This window comes from Haemorhous mexicanus, chromosome W (genome assembly GCF_027477595.1).
Source record: "Haemorhous mexicanus isolate bHaeMex1 chromosome W, bHaeMex1.pri, whole genome shotgun sequence".
Lineage (NCBI taxonomy): Eukaryota > Metazoa > Chordata > Aves > Passeriformes > Fringillidae > Haemorhous > Haemorhous mexicanus.
The window spans coordinates 5,166,781-5,190,366 of NC_082380.1; the positions used below are offsets into that span (position 1 = coordinate 5,166,781).

General features: G+C 40.6%; 1 protein-coding gene across 2 annotated transcripts in view; it reads right to left on the reverse strand.

Moving 5' to 3' along the window:
* Window positions 1–23,586, reverse strand: part of LOC132341478 (zinc finger SWIM domain-containing protein 6-like) — a 318,134-nt gene that overhangs the window by 51,029 nt on the left and 243,519 nt on the right. For both annotated transcript variants that reach the window (XM_059873054.1, XM_059873053.1), the window contains 4 exons: window positions 21,690–21,950; window positions 18,335–18,470; window positions 13,903–14,060; window positions 13,215–13,378 (listed from right to left, as the gene is read on the reverse strand). In XM_059873054.1, the coding sequence (XP_059729037.1) occupies window positions 13,215–13,378; window positions 13,903–14,060; window positions 18,335–18,470; window positions 21,690–21,950 (719 nt within the window). The remainder of the gene's footprint in view (window positions 1–13,214; window positions 13,379–13,902; window positions 14,061–18,334; window positions 18,471–21,689; window positions 21,951–23,586) is intronic.

Genomic DNA, 23,586 nt, shown 5'->3' on the forward strand with positions numbered 1-23,586 from the left:
TAGCTCCCCTTGATTAACTAAATGGGTAACACTGTTTTAAAAGGAAATTGTTTGTCAAGCCAGACTTCCCCCTCATGAAACCGCACTCGCTGTGACCAGTGATGGCATTGTCCTTCAGGTGTTTTTCAGTGCTTTCCCGAATAATCTTGTCTATAATTTTACTATGCACTGAAATGAGACTGACAGGCCTGTAGTTTTCACAATCATCCTTCTTGCCCTTCTTGAAAATTGGGACAATGTTTGCCAGCTTCCGGTCAACTGGGACCTCTTCAGATTCCCAAGACTATTCAAAAATTATTGAGAGAGGCCTAGTGATGAGATCAGCCAACTCCTTCAGTACTCCTAGATGAATCCCATCAGGCCCTATAGACTTATAGGGATCCAGCTGGAGCAGCAGATCCCATACAAGTTCAGGATCACCTGGGAGTTTATCATTCTTACAGCCATGGTCTTCCAGCTCAGGGCACTGGGACCCCCCCCTAGCCCATCATCAGTGTTGGAGACCAAGGTGAAGAAGAAAGCATTGAACATATCTGGCTTGTTCATGTCCCTGTTTGTGAGGTGACCATACTCATCCTGTAATGGGCCAATGTTATTTCTGCACTGCCTTTTGCTACTGACATATTTTTAAAAGCTCTTTTTATTGCCTCCCACAGTTCTGCCCAGCTCAAACTTCAACTGAGCTTTGGCTGCATGAATTTTCTCCCTACAGTGGCAAGTAGCATCTCTGTATTCTTCCCATGTCACCTGACCTTGCTTCTACTTGGCATACACCTTCCTTTTTTGCCTTAGCTAAGCCAAGATGGTCTTTTGCCTTGGCTGCTTGACTTCCAACATTTTGGAATTGCCTGCCTCTGTGCTCTTAGGAGGTGGTGTTTAAGAAGTAACCAGCCCTGATGGACCCCAGAATCTTCAACAGCATTTTCCCAGGGAACCTTGCTTGCTAGTTCCCTGAGCAGCTTGAAGTCTGCTCTCTTCGTGTCCAGGATTGGAGTTTTGCTAGCACTTTTCCTCCTCTCACCAAAGATTTTAAACTTGATTGCTTTGTGGTCACTGTGGCCCAGATGGCCACCAATCACCACTTTACTCATGGGCCCCTCTCTGTTAACAAGCAACAAATGAAGGAAGGCACCTTTCCTAGTAGTTCCTCTTAGCACCTGTACCATGATGTCATCCAGGTGTTTTAGGAATCTCCTGGACCTGTTTGTGCCAGCTGTGTGGTGTTCCCAGTCAACATATGGCAAGTTGAAGTCTCCCATAAGGACAAGGGTGGTTGATTTAGAGGCGTCCCTTTGTTCCTTAAAGAATAATTCATTGTCCTGGCTGGGTGGCCTATAGTAGACTATTGGGATACACAAGACAGATGATGGACTTTGGACCTGGTTAGCATAAGAGATTTGATAACTGGATGTCTTGGCAAGAACAAACAGCTTTGAAGATTGCAAGAAGATTAAATCAGACTGACACTGGAAAATTACATCAACTTCTGCAAGCAAGAGATGTTTAAAATGTATAAGTTTGTTTATGTGATGTTTAACCCAATCATTGTAGTAAAACATTACCAGTCTTCCTAGAATAAGTATATAAGCAGTTGTACTTCACAATAAATTTGGATTCATTGACCATCTCATGGAGTCCCATCTTGGAGTCCCTGTCTCTCTTCATTGCCAATAGTAGACTTCCACAATAACATCCACTTTCTTTGTCCCTTAATCCTTACCCAGAGACTCTCAACTGTGCCATTGCCAACTGTAATTGTAAACTCCCCCCCCCCCCCCCCCCCCGCCACACTATGATCTGAGAAATGCTCCTTAGGACTCAGCCTTGACAAATAGCTCTGTGGCTGAGCTCCTCTTGAGCTTATCAGAGACACTGTCTGCTCCAGGAACTTGTGCTGTCTAATGAGCTCCCGGTTTTAAACTAACAGCCTTGGAAATTTTTTTTTTTTTTGCCTGAATAATGTTACCAAACAATTTATATTTCTTTAAAAGGGAGTCTATGCAGCGGTGGGAGAAGATGTTAGAAAATTCTTTTAACTATAGCACAAATGTGTATGATCCCTATCTCCATGGTTAATGCTTAGTTTGGCACCATGCAGGGCTTAGTACAAATGCCAGAGATTATGTGGCCTTGTGTTAACTCCCTACATTTGTGACTAGCTAATGCTTCCTTGTTTACTTATATTAGTGATTAATATGTACTAGCAGATGTCTTAGTTTTGAGAACAGAGATGGAGTGCCAGAGCAAAGAATGATAAGAGAAGGGCATCATAACCTGACCACATATTTGAGATACTCTCAAGAAAAGAAGATTCATCAGAAAGATCCAGGACCATTGAAGGGATTTTGAAGAATGGGATGTTTCCAAATGACCACCAAAGACCCTCCAAAGACCCCCTACTCATATCCAAATAAGTTCACATAAATAATTAGCATATATGCATGTATTCAGGAAATGTAATGAATATGTAATAGAAATGTGATGAATATATATTAGTTTCATTATATAACCATGTCTGTTAGGTTGCTGCTTATGCATGCTTTGAGGAGAAATCCCCATGCATCCAGTGCTGTTAATAAAGTAATGTCAGCTTTCTAACCAAACAAATTGGTTGGAGAGTTTATTTCCTGTTTTTCGGTGACAGCTTCTGGCACCTCAGATGGAACAAAGTGGCAGCAACTCAGCAGACCAGAGGACTTGTTAGCACTCCAGCACACACCAAAGTATTTTTCAGGAGATCTTCCATTTCACTGGTCTGGTAAGTAGACCACACTTCTCGTTCTGGGACAAAGAATATGACATTAAATAAGGTACTTTATTTTAAGGTATTTTGCCTGTATGTCACACTGAGAGAAAATATGCAGTGTGAGGCTGAGAGGTTTATGTAACTGGTGGCAGGCTTGGGTAAGATCATGTGCTACTACAGGGACGCTTGGAGTGCAATCTTGGTTTTGAGAAAGGTTATAAAAGGTTATAAAATGGTTGTAAAAAGTTTAAAAATGCTTTGAAAGTGTTAAAAGGTTTGTAAAGTGTTAAATTTGGGAGCAGGGCTATCCTGACAGTTCCTGGGATAAGAGATCCCAAAAAGCTCCCCTTTGTGTTGTGTCCTAACGAAGTGAAAAAGATTGGGGGGACAACCCCCTGATGTGAAAACAACTTGTGAAATATTGTAAACATTGGTGGCTGACATATAAGCTTGATGATCCAGAATTGTGGCCTGTTAATGGGACTGTAAATTATAATACCATTTTGCAACTAATGCTGTTTTGTAGAAGGGAAGGCAAGTAGAATGAAGTCCCTGATGTTAATTTATTTTTTGATTTGCAGAATAATCCTGATTTCCAGAAGTAATGTATGCATGTGCCTAGAGATCCAATGATTTTACCATTAGAAAAGGAAGATAAGAAACCACTCAAAAGGTGTTGCTCTGCCTGTAGCATAGGTAAATGTTGTATTAAATACAGACAGACAAACAAGGAGGAGGATGTGGATTTATTAGTGTATAAGGGAAGACCAAATTAGAAAGAGGAGAAAGGCAGGGAGCAGATGTGGAAATGGAAGAGGAAACTGACCGTAGTAGTAAAAGTCGGCCCTGTATCAGGCCATGAAAGTTTTAGCCCATAGCAGGGCAGACAAGGGGGGCACACGTGGGTTGCACAAGCCCCTTACAGCACGCAGTGGGAGCAGAGGGACCAGTAACTCTTAAAGTGGCATTTTCGGTGTTGGATTTACAAGCTTGGAAAGAGTTGGCAGGGACTTACTGGGAGGATCCAGAAAAAGTTTCTAAGGTTGTGGAAACAGTCATTAGGACACAAGATCCTTATTAGAATGATTTGCAGGGGATACTGGATGCTAGGATTGCAGAACCGGTAAAGATCCTTTTAAAGCCAAATGCTAGACTAGTAAGGCAATACCCTTTGAAATTACAAACTAGGAAAGGACTGGAATCATTAATAGAAACTTTTCGTGAACACAAACTGCTTTTGGAATGCCAGTCCCATTTTAACACTCCTATTTTGTCAGTAAAAAAATCACACTCAAATTAACATCAGTAGGTACAAGATCTTACGGCTATCCATCAGATAGTCCAGAAAGTGCACCTGGTGGTAGCCAATCCTTATACTTTATTGACAACTTTGAAGAATTCGGATCAATAGTTCACAGTGTTAGACATAAAGGAGGCCTTCTTTTGCATCCATTTGGAAAGTGAAAGCCAAGATCTGTTTGCTTTTGAATGGGAAAGTCCAAAGACTGGGAGAAAGGCTCAATTGACATGAACTCTGTTACTGCAAGGATTCAAAAATAGTCCAATTATTTTTGGTAACCACCTAGCTAAGGAATTAGAAGGATGGCAAAAAGAACATGAAGACGTAACATTGCTGCAGTATGTGGATGACATCTTAATAGCTTCCTTGACTGCAAGTGAATATATAGAACTGGCCGTTATTCTGGTAAATTTCTTAGGACAATCTGAATACAAAGTTTCCAGGAAAAAGACTCAAATTGTAAAACAAGAGGTGTTGTATTTGGGATTTACTATTTCACAAGGACAAAAGCGTCTGGGCCAGGAAAGAAAAGAGAAAAGATCTATCAAACTCATGAGTCCCTTTCTAAAAGAGAACTGAGAGCATTTCTGGGAATGGTCAGGTGGGGTCGCCTATGGATACTCAACTTTGAGTTGATTGCTAAACTTCTAGATGAGGCAGTTAATGAAAAGGATGAAGTCCTCATCTGGACTCCTGAATGCAGGAAGGCCTTTCAGGAATTGAAACATGCTTTAATGACTGCCCCTGCATTGGAACTACCAAACTTAGAAAAACCTTTTGAACTGTTTGTGGATGAAAGTTCTTATTTGGCATTGGGGGCATTGACACAATGGCTGGCATCCTAGAAGAGACCTGTTGTGTACTTTTCTAAACAACTTGATGATGTCAGCAAAGGATGGACGAACTGTTTTAGGACAGTAGTGGCAACAGTCCTCCTAATCCAGGAAGCAAAAAAATTAACCCTGGGACAGCAACTGACTGGTTTTGTGCCCCATAGTTACAACGGCATTGGAACAAAAAGGAGGACACTGGTTATCACCAATCAGGATGTTAAAATATCAGTCAGTATTGCATATTGGTAAAGCCTTATAAAATAAGGGCCTTGTTACCCTTGTAAAATCATGTCTCAGGCCTGCTACTTAGACTAAGTAGATGGGAACTATGGGAGAGTGACTCAGCTGAAATAGGGGTAGAGAGATGTGAGAGACATGCTGCATAACTGCTGCATGTCCACATTGTGGTGTATGGTGGTTGGTTGACTTGGACTTGTTGTGCCTTAAAACTATATAACCGGGTAACCAGCTAACTACTTAAAAAGACCCGGGTTTTGCAATAAAGGGGCTCTCCTTTGCACCTGCCTGGGGATTGTGTCGCTTTGCTTTGTACAAGTCAGTATTGTTGGAAAAAGATTATGTGTAGTTAAAAGTAATTAACTTTCTGAATCTAGCAGTGTTCTTAGAAGTTGACCTGGAAACAGGGGAACCAACCCATGATTGCTTGCAGACCATTGAACTGGTGTACTCCAGTTGAGATGACCTACAGGACACTCCCTTGGAAAAAGGGGATTGGGAACTCTTTGTGGATGGGAGCAGCTTTGTGAAAAATGGAATCCAAAAAGCAGGGTATGCAGTGGTAACTCAGCATGAGATAATAGAAGCCAAAGCCCTAACCCCCAACACATTGGCTCAGAAAGCAGAACTGATTGCACTGATGCGAGCATCAGAGCTTGCACAGGAGAAGATGCTAAATATTTGGATTGACTCAAAATTTGCTTTTGGAGTGGTCCATGCCCATGGAGCCATTTGGAAAGAGAAGGCTGTTAACCTCTCAGAGATCCCCAGTGAAACATGGAGAAATAATACAGAGATTGTTAGAGGGAATGCAGTTACCTTGAAAGGTGGCAATAATGCATTGTAAAGCTCATCAATTTGGAGAGACCCCAGTAAATACTGGAAATTGTCTGGCTGATAAAGTGGCCAAGGAGGCTGCTGGTGGGAGCACCCTATTAGCCTTACCCAAGAAATATCAGCATTTGGACAAGGATGTTGCCAATTATCAGGCTGAAGAAGAGAAACTGGCAAAATTGTTAGATGCTGAAAAGAGTCCTGAAGGACAGTGGATAACACCCAGCAAACAGGTAATAATTCCCCTAAATCTTATAAGGAAAATCACAGAAAAACAACATAAGATAACTCATTGGGGGATAGAGTCTATGGTAGAAGCAGGGAAGCCTCAAGTGTTGAGCACACCAATGACTGGTATCATGAAAAGCATTGTTAAAAAGTGCCAGACCTGTTAAAAGAACAATACACACCAAATTATATGGCCTACACCTGGGATTGCTAAGACAGGAAATTGTCCAGGAGACTATTGGCATATAGACTTTGCAGAGCTTCCACATCAAAATGGATACAGGTATTTATTGGCACTGGTAGATACTTTTTCAGGATGGCCAGAAGCTTTCCCTTGTCACACCAACAAATACAGGGAGGTGATAAAAGTTTTGTCAAAGGAAATTATCCCGAAGTTTGGAATGCCAGTGGGAATGTCATCAGACAGAGGTTCACACTTCATTGCTAATAGTGCAAAGCCCAGTTAAAATGTTAGGGGTGAAATGGAACTTGCACGCCCCATGGAGACCTCAGTCCAGCAGGAAAGCAGAAAGGATGAATCAGAGTGAACTAAAGAAAAAATAGTCAATCTATATTTCCCATTAGCAGTGATGTTTGGACACTTCCTGGGAAGCAGGTCTTCAGCACACCTAATGGTTTCTTTGGAAGGCAAACATTGAGGAATCACGAATGTCCCCCTTTCCTCCTCTCTTCCTTAGCTTTATCTATCTGAGCTGATGTCATATGGTATGGAATGTCCCTTTTTCTAAATTGGGTCAGCTTGCCTGGTTGTGTCCCCTCTCAGTATCTTGTCCACTCCCATCCCTTTGATGGGGAAGGAATGTCCAAGGGACAGTGCTTCTCAGCTGGAGCCAAAACACTGGTCTGTTATCAACACCCATTCAGCTACTAATGCAAAGTACAGCAGTGTAAGGGCTGTGAACTTTACCTCAGTCAGACACAATACAGTGCTATAGCTAAAAGAATTTTCCAACATCTTTCCCCACTACTGCATAGACTTCTTAAGGAAATATAACTTGTTCAGCAGCAATAGCTACCAAAGTGAATAATAGTTTTGTTCTCAAACTTTCAAACAAAGTGTTGTGGTCTGAGAGGAAGTGAGTTTTTTGGGATGCTGTGGTCAAACCAATAGGTGCTCAGATTTGAATATTGGCACCTGGTGTGGCCACTGAGGACATGGATACACCTCTGAGAACACAGGAGGGTTAAAAGCTGAGAACTCCCAGGGGGAAGCTCTTTCTTGGTTCCGGTCTGTAAAAGAGATCAGACCTCCCCTGCCCTGCTCTGAGCTGGGCGGGGGAGGGGAAGGCATGCGGTCTGAGTGAGGTAGGCCGGGGCCTTGGACAGAAAAGGGAGGTGAAGGCCCCTGCAGGATGGAAGGGTGGAAGAACCCTGAGAGACATCGGGCAGCCCCTCCAGGAGAGAGAGAGAGGGGGAACTGGTGTCTGTGCCTGTGCCACCTTGAAATTTGATAGCACGGCTGGCGTGAAGGAGGGGGGGGGTTGCGGTGAGAAGGTGCCTGGCAGGGCAGCCGTGGGAGTTCTGGACAGGCAGAGCCTGAGACTTTTAACCCTTTTCTTGGATGATGCGAACCTTACAAATGCTGATTCCTCCTGGAGTGGAATGAGAAGAGAGATGGAGATGAGATAAGAGGAAATGGGCCACGAGAGAAGTTGAGAAGAATCTAGTTGGGAGGAGATGATGGAGTGGCCTTTGGCTGGACTTTTCTTGTATAGCCATGGACAGAACCATTTTTCCTGTGATACAGAGGCTGCATTTAGGGGAAAGGCAATGGCTTGGAGCCAAGAGAGTGCAGTGATATGCAAAGGAGTGGCATGAATAGAGACGACGGGTGAGGAGGGTGGTGGTGGTACCCTCCATCTTCAGGGAAGAAGAAGAAGATGATCTCTGTTCTTGAGACCCCTCGGCCCCAGGGGGTGAAATCTGGGGGGGACAGGTGTCCCAAAAGTGAGAGACTGTGCTTTTTTTTGGAACTGGGCAAAGCACCCTTTAAAAAGGAAAGCCCTAGAAGCAGCTCTGGTCCATGCACACTGGGCATGGAAGGAAGATGTCACGATGGCAAAATTATCTCCGGGTGGTGCCACGTGTGACATGGAAACACAAGAGGTTTCAACTGTGTTTCCAGGGGAAGCCTATGGCACAAGAGGGACTCCTCTCTCCTTGATGAACTGAGAATTGATTGTCTGAAGGGTGGTGCTGGACTGAGAGTGGGTGATCTGAGGGGTGGATGTATTGGAAATTTGGTGGGGGGTGAGGAGGAATGTTTTTGGAAGGTTTTCATCCTGAGTTCTGTGTGTTTCTTTTATAGTTGTAGGTTAATAAAGGTTTTTCTTTTTTTGTCCTAAGCTGGAGCCTGCTTTGCTCTATTTTTGATCACATCTCACAGCAGACACCAGGGAGAAAGTATTTTCATGGGGGGCACTGGCATTGGGCCAGGGTCAAACCATGACACAAAGTTACTTACCCAAATTGAGTCCAGGATGGAAAATTACCATGACCATGGCCTACTGTCTTGTGGGCCTTTAAACAGCAGTCTAAAGTGAGAGCCTGTCTAAGGTCGGAAATGGGGGTGTGTATTCTATTCCTATCTGATGGGGCAGTTATCTTCTGTTAATTGGGCAGTTTTCTTTATCTCTTCCACAACCAATCCTCCCTCTGGGAGATATCTTCTGTTAATGGGCCATTGAGTCTCACTGCATGACCAATAAAATTACATCATCCCATTGTGAGAAGCTCAGCCCAGAGGGAGGAGCCAAGCATTCCTAACTGGATATAGTCAGAGATCTAGAAGACCACAGGCAGCCTTTCCCACTGGATTCCCAGAGGAAGACCAGGCCCATCTACACCACCACTGGATCTTCAGAGGAAGACTACACCCTTCTACAGAATCACTGCTCCAACAGAACCACATCTGTCACTCCAGAAGGACTGCAGCCACCATTTCAGTTGGACTGCTACCAACACCCTGACCAACAGGGTGTTAGGTCGTATTCTGACTCTGTCAGTGTTGTTTTGGTTTACTGCATTGTTTTTTGGGTTTTTTTTCTTCACTAATAAAGAACTGTTATTCCTGCTCCCATAGCTTTGCCTGACAGCCCCTGAATTTCAAAATTATAGCAATTCGGAGGGAGGGGGTTTACATTTTCCATTTCAGGGGAGGCTCCTGCCTTCCTTAGCAGACACCTGTCTTTTCAAACCAAGACAGAGCCTTTGAGCTTTCACAGACCGCAGTGGGCTACAACCAGCAATCACCCACTGAGTGGAGTCTTTCAGAGTCAGCAAACTCAAATTTGCTATACTTGGAGGATTGCCAAATGATGACTGGATCCTGGGCTGATACTCCCACTCCTCAAGGCTCAACCCTTTGCCCACTGAGAAGATGCAAAGGCATCTGAAGTGAGTATTTCACTGAATTAGATGGGAATTTTTCACAGGTATCTTGTATAGACACTTTATGTCTGTGTGCATGAGAGTGTGAATATGCTATAGCAAATGTACCAGGAATGCTTCTCTCCTAGATTCTCAAGTTCATTAGATTTGTAAGTTAGGCCTGTGAGTTACTGTTGGGGTAAATTCTGTATGAATCGTTTGTTAAATTCTTTGGCTTAAGTAATGTGAAAAATGTTTTTGTGATTCGTGTCAACTGGCAATGGAATCAGCAAATGCTTGTATCTGTTGTGTCGAAAATGGGTGAATTCCCTGGGATAGCTACAAAGAACAGTTTTGAAACTTTCTGACTGAATAGCCAAATAAAGCATCAAAATAGAAGAAGTATAGTAAAGAGATGAGGTAGCAAGACAACTGGTGCTTAGAATAAAATAGAGGAAGTTGTGGTAAAGCTAAGAGATATTGCAACAAAGCAACTAAATGCTTATGTATAATAAAAAGCTTGATGCGCTTGAAAAAATCATGTAGCAGACACCAGTGTAAGGCCTCCCTCCAGACAACCACAAGATGGACAGGAAGCCACTGACCACCCAGAAAGATTATGAAATTGCTGATCCCAGCTTATTGATATTTGCTGATTCGGACTAACCAAGCACATTGGAAAATGCTTTGTAGGTTTAAAAACAGTATATCTATTTTGCTGAACTTGTAAGTGGTGTGTGTCGTTAGTGGAGCGGTGACTCCCCAGCCACCCAGCGCTGCTTGCTTGCTTGCTTGCTTTAAAATAAAAGATATAGAAATAAAATTTGATTTGGCTATCAAAATTTTATATCAGTAATTGTTTAAGTTAAATGATGTAAAGTGCTGCTAAGTTTAAGCTAAATTAAGTGCTGTTGGGCCTTTAGATCGTATTCCTTTTTATCTTTACCCTTTCCTATCCTTTTGTCTGCTCCCCCCCCCCCCCCCCCCCAGCCTCCACATAGATAATTTTGGGTTTATTTTCCTTTTGATTTATTGATTTTGGATTTTTGTTTGGTTTTTTCTCTATGTGTTTTACCCATCTACTAAGTAGTAGAGTGAACCTTGCCATAAACTTTGTCATGCTGTTGTTTTTATGTGAAACCTGTTTTTGTTGATACCTTTGCCAGTGATTCTTCAAGTGACCTTAAAACACTCATACACAACAGCTCTGTACACTCCATCCCCTCCATTACACAGTCAGCCACCCCTCACCTTACCTGCCCTGCCCATCCTTCCTAAGGAGCCTGTAACCACCTACCATAGCAATGAACACCTTTTTGTAGGTAAAACGCCTTCTCTTTTCGTATATTTTTGCTATCAATATTGCTATTGTTATTGTGTGTGTCTGATTCCATTGTGTTGTGCTTTCAGTAAATCGTTATCTCAAACAATAATCTTTGCTTTTGTCCCTCCCTTACTGGGTGGGGTGAAGGAAGGGGAGTGGCTTATTTGAAGTTTAACTTCTGGCTGGTGTTAAAACCAGCACACTCACCAAATAGGCATCAAGCAATCATCTGCACTAACTTGCTCAGCAGTTCTGCCAGCAGTACCTGTCAGTGTGTTTGTGGTAACACTTACTGGCATTGATGTAGCATGCAGCAGTTAAACGGAGAAACAAAAGCCCCTCCTGTACCTGCAGATCTCAGAGTGTCTGTGCCAGTAAGGTTCTGAAGGACAGAATACACCTGAGATGTTCCATGTCCATTTGGCCACATTTTCCACAGCTAGTTTAAATGCCTTCCTTCTGCTGAGTCACATAACACATGCTGCCATTGGAAATAGGGAGAAAGAACCCAGGAGTCCAAATATTACTCCCAAATCTAGACCAATATAAGATGCTTTTCTGTCACGGAAATCTTAGTGACAGAGTTGTGAAATTGTTGTTATCACCTTCTCAGCCCCACAATGGCAAGTTGGGCTGGTGAGGACACTGCTGTTCAGTTTGTCACGTGACGGGAGAAATAGAGTTTTATAGGGCAGATGTCATAAGCAGTCAGTTACTAGATAGCAAATGTAGGCAATCTAATTGCCATTAGGTCAGGAGGCAGGAGAGGAGAAAGCATCTGTAGGCCACTGAAGACATTACTGACACTATAAGACTTCTACAGGAAAAATGTTACTGTAGAAATCTATATAGCTGTGAGTTACTACCAGAAAACTGATATGCATCTTCTTTCTGGAAAGCAAACTACCTTTAAAGTTTTTAAACCACCTTAGTAAGTTTGGGGCTGACGGTGGACATGTTCTACACCAGTTTATTCCAAACACTGGATTTACAAGAAAGTACAGGTTCATGATATTTCTTTTACTAGATCTTACTGAAGACATTCTGATGACACCATCATCCACACAGGGGTATCCATGAACATGGTGATATCCAAAGTGTGCTGCTACCACTGAATGATACTTGGTAAATGCTTGAGGTGACATTTGAGTCAATGATAAGAATCTTTCTCAAGTAAACAAACATTTAAGCCAGAAACGTGATGTGAAGGGAAAGAAAGAGAGCAGATTTCCACAGCAATCTTCAGAATAGGAAAGGCTAACAAAGCACACAATCTCAGCTTTCTGACCTTAGCTTCTGAAAATCTAGAATAGTCAAATACTAGCTTTCATTGGCATGAGAAGCAATCAGGATAATATCCTTTCCCCAGAAGTCTTATCTTTGTTTACTGAAGCAGAGTAATAAATGGTTTTCTGATCTTTGAATTTTTTGAGGTTTTGTTTTTTTCTTGTTTTTAAGAATTCCCTGAAGGAAGATGAAGAGATTTATTTTTATTGAAATGAACTGTGCAAACCCCAAGATTCATCAGTGTAAGGCAGTATTACTCCAGATACCTAAAAACTTATCATCTGTCTCTTTTCAACCTGTGAAGTCTCTCATAAGAACCTGAAAACTGATCTGAGGTTCTTGCATACCTCAAGCTGAGACTGATACAGATAATCATCCCACAGCTTGTGGAGTGCAGGATTTGATGAAAGAAGTGAGAGGTACAGTCTGCCTTGAAACAGGTCATTATGATTGACCTTGGCTTCCTCTAGTAATTGATAAAGCACCTACAAAATGTCATTTGAGGTAAAGGAAGGGAAAATGGGAGGAATGACAAGAAACCTCTCAAGGCCATGGAAAAGATCTGCAAAAGCAAGTCCACATGGATGGTTGCTCTGAGCAACCTGATCTAGTTGAAGATGTCCCTGCTCAATGCAAGGGGGTTGGACTAGATGACCTTTAAACGTCCCTTGCAACCCAAACTATTCAATTATACTATTATTTCTGGCAAGCAGAATAATTTTGCTCTCTAGCCATCCCCACATATACTCCCAAACCCATTGCACTGGTCCTTTCTTACCCCTGAACAGAGGAATGCCCTTCAGCCAGCTGCTTCAAGCTCTCTCTTCCACTCAAATTGCACAAAGGGACTGCACAGATCCTTGCTCTGTATTTACCAGTTAACGGTGCTTTACATCAGAAAACAGAATAAAAAAATTCCAGACAAAGCCCAAAGAGGGTCTTTGAGAGGCTCCTCAGTGACTTAAAGAGCTGTACCCACCAACACAGGGTCAAATTCCTGTCTTCTACTGTAGTAATAATAAACAAAGGAAATACCTGAAGGCCCAACTCCAGAGAAACTTTCAGAAGAGTGATATCTGGCAAGCTGTCCATGAGTGTTGCTATTTTAAATGCATCCTGGGCAAGCTTGAAGATGTGTGATGAGGAGTGGATATTTTTCTGAATGGATTCTAACACTGTTTCCAGCTTCTGAACATCACCTGCAAGGCGTAAACAAAATCACCAAAACAGAACAAGCTTCCAAAACATACAGAAATGCATTATAATTGAGCTTGCCTTTGCTACAAAATAGTACAATGTTTCAGTTATGCCCATTTTAATTTTATAAACCTTCCATAATGAAATTACATGAACAAAAGATACAAGACCACAAATTCCCCTGGTGCCTGATGGTGTTAGTGTAGTACATGGCTAAAAGTCATCTTGATTTGTGAATTTTAGAAGTGATTTGTCTACTCCTGGTTTTCCCAGTCTATATTGTGTCAGAAGAACAAAAAGCTGTCTCATCAGCCTCAAATCAAACCCATCTGGCTACTATGTAGCTAGTTTCACCACTTTTCTAGAAATTTAAGTGACAGGTTTAAGTCAGTTCAGTTTGTTTTTCCCATTTCAAGCTCCTGTCAGGCTGCGATTTGAATTCCTAAACACAAGTTTTATAATCTGTTTATTTAATGAAATATTAAAAGCATGCACTTAGTTGAGTACGTAATTGACAGCAATGTACCTTTGGCTGCTGTCAGCATGGTAGATGCCAGCTCACACTGCTGGGATTCGATGTGACTTAGGGTGAACCAGCGGGGATATCGGTTTGGAACAACTGATGCAATGTGGTGTGGACGGGATGTATCTCCCAAAGGAGCCATAGATTCCAATACTAGCAACCTGGAATAAGAAATAAATACTCTTTCATAAAATCATTATTATATTAGGTTACTCACAAGCAAAACTAAAGCTGCAAGAACACTTGACCTTGTTTATTAAATGTGCAGTTTTGGGTATAAAGATATTGGAAAACCACTTCCATTCTTGGGGAATCTTAAAAGTCCATTTGCCAAACATGCCTACATCAGCAGGCATCTGTAAGAATTCACAGGACAATTAAGTCATCGTGCTGGTTTTTGGCTGAGGTAGGGTGAATTTTCTTCATGGTGGCTAGTATGGGGCTATGTTTTGGATTTGTGGTCTTTGCTGATTTTGCACTGCCAAGCTGGCAAGGAAGCTTGGGGCGCATGGTAGGTTGGGAGGAGACACGGCCAGGACAGGTGACCAAACTGACAAAAGGGATATTTCAGACCAAATGGCCTCATGCTCATTATATAAAGTGAGGGGAAGGAGGACACCTCTATATAGCTTTATATATGTAAAAATAAAATACACATAAATTCTCTAGCTGATTTTTCCAAGCACAAAAGGGGGAGAAAAAAATCCATTATTAAATAGTTTCAACAAACAGGAAAAATCCTAACTAACATAATGCAAAAAGGATTATTAGGTTATGAGTAACAGCAAATGGACAAAGATCATGAAAGGAAAATTTCCTGTCACTTTGAATTTCATTGCCAGCTTCTATGTTCCTTTGCTATGAAAAGAAATGCTGTTGTGAATTGGTGGCTTTCATGCAATTTTGGCAAGATTAGGGAACATTATAACAAGCACAAGCAGATTTAGCATTCTTCACTTTTTTGCCCTTTGAAACATCAATTATTTAGTTAGGTTTTAGCAAAGCTACTTTGTGATTAAACATCACCATTAAAGGCTGACTCACAAAGCCTGGGTTGAAATTCAGGCTTAACAGGGAATCAGCCAAACAAAGCAAAACATTTGAGTTCATACTCCAAGTGAACAGTCAACTAGGTCACTGCAGATCCACATTCTCCAAGGCTGTACTCCATATGTTTCAGTGCTGCAAGCAGAGAACTGTAGACAAAAGTGACCATCAAGGATAGCACACCCTATCCTTGCAGCCCTGAGGTGCATGCACGAAAGGACTTATGGTCTCAAATTGTATTGATTTCACACTGAGTGTTCCACACACTAAAAGAAAATTAAAAAAAAAAAAAAAAAAGAAATTGCAACAGATGATGTTGAATGCAGAGAGGCAAAATACTCCAGAGTTGCCATCATGGGTCAATGACCTGTGTAGACCAACACTAAACACTTATCTCTGGAGAGCAACTAGCTGTCGTCTTGGGAAGTTAGCTTCTTTCATAAATGTTCAAGTGAAGAAAGAAATATGTTCAACTTCTAAAAGCATGAGCAGCCATGCAGATTTCTATGTGGAAACATTTTACCCATGCCATAAAGGAAGAGATGGTTAAAATTCCCTCTTCTGATCCATTCCACCTCACAAACATGAGACATACATTTGTATTGGGTTTGCACAGCCAGATTTTGGTAGTGGAGGAGCTACAGGGGTGGTTTCTGTGAGAAGCTGATAGAAGCTTCCAAAGCATCTGGCAAAGCCAGTCCCTGGTTGCTCCAAAAATGGATGTGCCACTGGTCAAGGTTGAGTCAACTAGAAATGGTGGTAACATATTTAAGAAAGAAAACCAGAAATTGTTGCACAGTTGTAATTTCAGCCAGAGAAGAGTGGGGTGAGAACATGTGAGAAGAACAACTCTGCGGACACAAAGGTCAGTGAAGAAGAAGGGGGAGGAGGTAGTCCAGGCACCACAGCTGGGATTCCTCTGCAGCCCATGGTGAAGAACACAGAGAAGCAGGCTGCTCCCCTGAAGCCCATGGAGGTCCATGGGGATGCAGAGATTGACCCAAAACCCATGCAGGAGCCTCATGCCATATCAGGTGGATGCCTGAGAGAAGGCTATGACCTCAAGAGAGACCTGTGGAGACAGGGTCCCACACTGGGTCAACCTGTCCTTGGAGGACGGCACCTCATGGAGGAGTGACCCACACTGCAGCAGTTTGCAGAGAACTGTTGCTCATGAGATGGACTCACATCGGAGAAATTCAAGGAGAACTGTCTCCCATGGGAAGGACCTCACAGTGGAGCAGGGGAATGACTCCTCTCCTTGAGCAGCAGGAGAAGACACAGGTGATGAACTGACCATAACTCCCATTCCCTGTCTCCTTGTGCTGCTGGGGTAGGAGGCAGAGCTGAAAGGAGGGAGGGTTGTGGGAAAGGTACTTTTAAGGTTTTATTTTACTTCTTATCCTGCTCTGATTTTGTTAGTGTAATAAATTCAGTGCATATCTCTACATTGAGCCTGTTTTGCCCATGATGGTATTTGATGAGTGATCTCTCCTGGTCCTTATCTCAGCCCATGAACCCTTTGTTAAATTTTCTCTCCCCATCCAACTGTGGAGGGGAGTGAGAGAGTGGCCTTGGTGGGTGCCTGGTGTCCAGTCAGTGTCAACCCACTACAACATTCAATCTTCCTGTTTTCTTTCTTCCTTCCCCACCTCAAAACAACATTTAGGTTTAGTTAGTTATTAATTTGGTTTTTATCAGGAGTGTTTTGTATACTGAAGTATCACTTTGGTGTGAATTGAAAAAGTAACTAACGTTCTTTATAAGAATTTTTGAGAAGCTTCAAGGAACATAGACAGACATGGAATAGAAAGTGTCTGCATCTTCTGTCACCGCAGTTCAAAGTTCAGGAAAGCAGTCCACATTTCTTAAGAGTGCCAAATATATTATAAAATATTAAAAATGCATAAGTAAATAATATTAAAAAGCTGAATGCCCATCTGCCTTAAAAGGGATGCCAAGAAAGCTGTGGAGAACAGCCCTGATTATGCTGATGTCTCCTATGATTTTACCAGCTAGAAACAAACAGATAACTCTTTCTTATACTGGTCTATTTGAGAAGTAACTTCTTTGGCCAAGATGGCAGCTTCATGCCAAAAGATGGCTGGAGCTCCCCATAATCAACTAGAGATTTGGATTTTTCAGTGCCTTGATTGTTTTTCCAGTTGAAAAAGGAAATTTCCAGAAAATAAGTTATCAATTATGATTTGTTTCTGGGGAAAGCCCAAATACTTCTTCAAGAGGAATGGCATGTTGCCATAACATTCACTGAAGCATTCAGTGCACTGTGCAAAGCTACTCAGAGATGTCTATTCTAGCCTTTTAATGTGGTCTTGGTAATTTAGTTTAAGGAGGAAAACTCCCCACAATCTCTGAGAAACACTTTAAGGTAGTGACTGAAATTGATTACAAGGATACACATGTACTTTATAAAATTGATCTTTTTAAAATTCTAATTTTAAAAATTCGAATTCAAAAATTCTAACTGTAAGTGGCAAGTATGCAAAGTTGCTTCTCATATTTCTTACATTCCTTCCCTAACACCCACTATTAGACACTCTTGGAGGCAAAAAACCCCAAACAAGCTAAGCAGACCTTTGCCCTGACTTGATGGTAGCTATGTTTCTTTCTTTTGCATGCCTTCCCATTTAGTCCTTTGAACATGGGACTATTTTCTCCTCATTTGGCTTTCTAGAGTGTGCTAGTTTTGGCTGGGATGGAGTTAATTTTCTTCCCAGTGGCTGGTATGAGACTGTGTTTTGGATTTGTGCTGAACACAGAGTTGATAATATAGAGATGTTTTAGTTATTGCTGAGAAGGGCTTACACAGAGCCAAGGCCTTTGCTGCTATTTGTACTGCCACTCTGGGGAGAGGCTGGGGGTGCATGGGAAGTTAGGAGGAGACACAGCCAGGACAGGTGACCCAAACTGACCAAAGGAAAATTTCAGGCCATATGACATCATGATCAGTATATAAAGTGAGGGGAAGCAGCTAAGCAGCAGATGATCCTAAGACTGCTAGTGGGATGCCTCTGTTCATTTCCTTGCCACTAGCATTATACACATGCAACCACATCGGTAAAACAACAGACACATGTGCTAAACCTGTTGTTCAATACAAAACCACAAGTCCCAATAGTGGAATTCTATAATGATTTGTAACATAGAATGCTGTTTTATAGTTGTATATAAACACTAATTGTACATTTATAAATTATACTGTAGTTAGTACAGACATCGATTGCTTTTACAGATGACAAAATCAAAGTAATTTCTCATTAAACAGAACAATGCTTTTAGAAAAAAAGGCTAGGTCTTGACAACCAAGCTTTTTCCTGTTTTTCAAACCACTACTTGTGTTCTTTCTAGATGACAAGTGAATACATACCGCATGGCTCTCAGTGCACTTTTGAATGCCAATTCAGCATCATGAGGTAGGAGACAGGTGAAAAGATACTTGGCAAATGTGTGCATTGGAACACTGTCTCGATGGATGACTTCACCTAAACCACTATATGGTCCAGCTGTGGGAAAGAAAAAGAGAATATCAGTCTTTACAGACTGTTAAAACTCAACTTCTGGACCTTTAGAACCCATTCATTACACCTTGAGTTAGAGATGGTATTCAGAGAGAGCTTGCTGTACAAAAGGTAAAATTCTATTGATATGTCTGTGAAATATATTACAAGTTTATTAAATGCCATCTATTATTTGAGACAACAAGATGCATTGCAAATTGTATAGTACTAAGCACACTACCAATGCACATACAAATGACAGAATGGTCCCAGGGCTCCATGGGGCTCATTCAGCAAATCTATGGTATGCAAAAATAAAAGGTGATAATTCTAGCTTTGCCTCTGTGTAGTTATATCGTGTACATGAATTCCTATGCACCCTCTGTTGGTTCATAATTGTCTTATCACAAATCCACAGGAAAAAAAAAAAAGTGGCTACAGTGGAAAAACAGGTATTTTAAATTGAATTTACATGACTAATCAGTCCAGCAGCACCTGATCCTTATTAATGTCTCAACATTAGGCATTTAAATAACCCTTTGGTCTAGACTTGGTCTCCAGAGAAGACTAGGTCAGATCTTGCATCAAAGTTGCTTTTGTTAGTCTATTATAGCCACACAATCTTAAAAATTATGTTTGTTGTGGGGAAACTATTCCCATTGGGCAATAGATTTTGCTCACACTCAGTGCAGTAGTTCATAACAACAGTGTTAAGAATGAAAACAGGAATGACAATTTAAAACAAATTGCATGAAACTGCTGAGTTCTGATTATTCATAGGGCATAGGAATTCCATTTTTGCATTTTTCTTGCAACCTTAAGACTGTTATTCTTATTAATAGGAACATTGTGTCAAGCACTTTTTTACTTCAGTGACTAGAGGTTCAGATGTTAAACATTGCAAGATACAGAATAAGAATCATAAATTAAGTATCATTGGACAATTATTGCACAAATAGCAGCCAGCAGTCCTAGAAGTTACCACTTCCTCCTCTACTAGAGATTCCAACCCATCACACTTGGATGGATGAATCACTGTCTGACACACTTCTTTCATTGCAGTCACATGTATCAGTTTCTGGCTGTGGTTCAAACTAACATGACTGACCCTTCACTGAAGCTGATGAGAAGTACTCACAAAATTTATTCAACCACTTCTGCTGCATGGAATGACTAACTCCATGAGAGAGAAATGTTAACAACTTAGACCAGCACAGCTGTCATTCATCAATGTTTTTGACTGGTGCCTTAGCACAAAATGCAAAGGTAAAAATCGCAAGGCATGAAAAAAATCTGAGCTCCACAGGTGGGCATTTCTGAAGGCTGGAGCTAATCACAATGGAAGCATCAATGAAGATTAAGTAGGTGACAGTGTGTCTCAACATTTTAAATTGAAAGCTGTTCAAAACTAGCTGGCATTGCTTGTATGAAAGAAGCCATTTCATGTCTGTTTGCCAGTTGGTGGTCCATTCAGAAACTCAAAAGACTAAGAATAAATGACAAAGCATTTATATGAAAATATATTCTGCCATTAACTTAGCAGTCAAGCAAAAAAATTGAACAGTTCTTGCAACACAGTCTTATGTTCTGCTTTCCCATGCGTTCAAATGGTAGCTACACACAGCATGCATTAATTTGCATAACCTTCATTAACCTGCATTAACAGCATAGAAATTAGCCTAATACTGGATTAAACTTTCTTTATTATATCTACAGAACATCAACTATAAAACCACAATGGATATGATTAGAATTGTAAATCACTGAACATTTTTTCCTCCACGTGATCCAGCAGTTTCTGCCTAACCTAGAGTAAACTGAAGTTATTGCAGAAAAGCCAGATTTCTCAACACTTAGTAATGCAAGGCCACTGTTGCATGCTGCTCACCACAGTAATTTTGTAGGTAGCTATTTTAGCAGGTTTCCTGCAATGATCACTTGTTTACTACTCTAAGAAAAAAAGTATATATCACTGATCACAGTTGTAAACTAGAAGTATCAGAGAATACTTGAGAAAAATCCTGCCTTTTCCTCATACAGCATCCTGACCAATAAACAGATTCAGCAAATTGATTTTATAATCCATAGGATCCCTCTATGGTGGTGAATAGCTGGATCCAGCAAGAAGCTGTTCTTGTCCGAAGGCCATAAAGCAGCGACTCTCCTTATGGTGCAGCTTCTCTACAGTTTCAAATGGTACCACCAGTAGGTACCAAAGTTTTTAAGGATCTGGGCAACAATAGTGACTCAAAGCTGAGAATCCTAAACAATATCGTGCATCTCCTCCATTAAAGAAATAGTTTTAAAAGACAAATGTCTTACAGAAAGAAAGCAAAACCTGACTGCTATGTGACAATCTTCACAACTTACCTAGAGCAGTATCAAACTCCCCACCATCCCTTGAGAAAGCACTGAAAACTTGGACCACACCTTTAGCTACTTAGTTCCTTGAAAGTTTTTCCCTCTAGTTAAAAAACCCCAAAAACTAGAATAGCAGTCTTAGAACTCACAAGATTACTCTTTGAAAATAAGGCTTAAATGTTGTATGTCAAGCCTTTTTAAAAGCTAAGGCAAAAACATGCACTTTTTGGTACAGATTTTATTGCAATACACAATTGCAATTCCCAAACACAAGTTATTTTTTTTAATCAAAATTTAGTCACAAGACTAGGCCATAAGCCTTAATATTTGTCCATATATTTCAATTTTCAGGTATGGTTCAAACTTCAGAGGCAACTCATATTCCTAATTGCTACAAAGGAAATGTTATATTTCTGCCCCAGCAAATTTAAGTGAATTTTCTGAGCTCTTCACTGGGGAATAGAGGTAAAAATCTTCATACATTTACAAAGCTACCAGTCATTTTTCAGGATACAAATGACATTTTGAAATTTACTACCCAAGAACTGTTGATGATAACTGATGTCTATATTTTTAAAATGTGAGCCTGGCTTGTATAATTAGGATACTGAACAAATCTAAAGAAGAAAATGCAATAAAAATAAAAAATAAAGGCTTATAGGTTAGTAGATGTCTTATCTCCGCAGTCATGTGATATCTGAAGTATGTTTGATTTTCATAAGAGATTGGAAATAAAATTTTGCTGGAGTTCTACATCAAAAAACATCTTAAGTGTATAAGGCAGTTTCCACTGGAATACTAATTCCATGGGCTTGTGTAAGTGAAGACAGTTTTAAAAAGCAGTTAGCATGTATGTTGAGCTACCTTCTAATAGGAAGACTGCTTGTTTTCGAAAAATCTTCACCAGAGTATCATCCAATTCAATTTCCTGTAGCTTAGAAATGAGCTGTTCCTCATTTCGACAAACCTTCTCTTGTGCATACAAGCCATCTGGCATTATTCGTTGCTGTCCCAACCCTATCAATGCTACTTCCACAGCCAGCGTTAAATAAGATTCCCCTTCTTCTAAAAACTTGTGTGCAGGCAGGTGCTGGTACTCCAGAGATTTGCATTGCCCCATGTTCTCTGTAAAGAGCGACACAAAGAACAACACATCAGGAAATCATTAAAATCCATAATCTGCCTATAATGCTACATTTTCAAATTCTTCCTCTGTCAGTATCCATTTTTAAAAAATATTTAAATTATGAGTGCAATCCCAATATCCAATCATCCAGTATAAACTACCTGATCCATTTTCACATCACAGAAATACACAAAGCAATTAGGTTTTGAAAAATCCACTCTAATACAAATAAAAGTTTTCATTTTAAATTGCATGATTTGGAGAAAGGCAATTTCTCAAGCTTTGTGTTAATAAGGCAAACATTGGATGACCTAATTCAATTTTTTCTCTAATCCATTTCTGTATCTCCTTAAAGCTTTGAGGTTGTATAAGTGGAAAGGGAAGGTGCTTATACACCTGCATAGATTTCAGATGAAGCTATTAGGATTATGCAAATACAGTAGGGCTGGGAACTCCACAATTTTAAAGCATTCTGTTTGCTAAAGCTCTCTTCATGTTTTTTTATTTGTTAGTTGCATTTATGATAAACACACATCATGTTTCTGACTTTTATTAGCACTAGAAATGCTACTTTTAGTAAAAATTACTTGCAAATTCCACACAGACCAAGCCATAAATTGCTTTAAAGAGTACTACTGATTGATTTGGCACTTCACCAATACACCATATGACAAAATGCTATATCAACCTCTAGCAGTTTACAGTCTAGTTTGGGAACAAAAAGTTCCAATGTACAGATGTAAGGAGATGGACAGCTGCAGCAAATGAGATGGCAAAATGCATTTAGTAGATTGCATATATGAGTGTAGGGGGAATTTACATTTCAACACACACTACATTTATTTCATGGGGTTGTTTTGCATTCTTTTTTCTATTTGCAAAGAATCTGATTTCTTTTAATAAAGTTCTTTCAGAATTGGTGGATATGGGATTAGAAGCTTATTGAAGAAAATCTAATTGAATAAAATTAGTTTTGACAAAAAGCCCCAAGGAGATTTGGGATGTACATATAAAGGATCTATAGGTAGAGGAATGACTCAAGTTTCTGACCACACAGAAGGTGATAACAAACTACCACAGAGGTGGAAAGAGGCTGACAATAAGGAATAAATCAGTTAAGCTCCTGAGAAGCAATACTGACGTTAGAATGGGCATATACATCCTGTCCGAAATAATGTATCTATACTACAATGCTATTTTCCAATTCATAACCTTTATAAACCATGTACTTTATAGACCATGTATGTTATAAATTTTAAGTGTTTTGTATTTACTTTGAAGTATTATGTGCACTTGTAGCTACTAAGTCAAATAATATCCTGGACCACATAGGAGGATTGGAGGTGGTGATCCTTCCCCTCTTCTCAGCACTGGTGAGCCCACACTTGACTGCCATGTTCAGTATTGGGCTCCCCATGGACTTATTGGAGCAGATCCAGTGAGGGGCCACAAAGATGATTAAAGGACTGGAGCATCTCCCATATGAGATACTGAGACAGCTGGGATTGTTTAGTCTGGAAAAGAAAAGGCTCAGGAGGATCTTACCAAAATATACAAATATCTAATGGGAGAATATAAAGAAAATAGAGACAGACTCTTCTCAGTGGTATCCTGTGACAGGGCAAGAGGCAATGG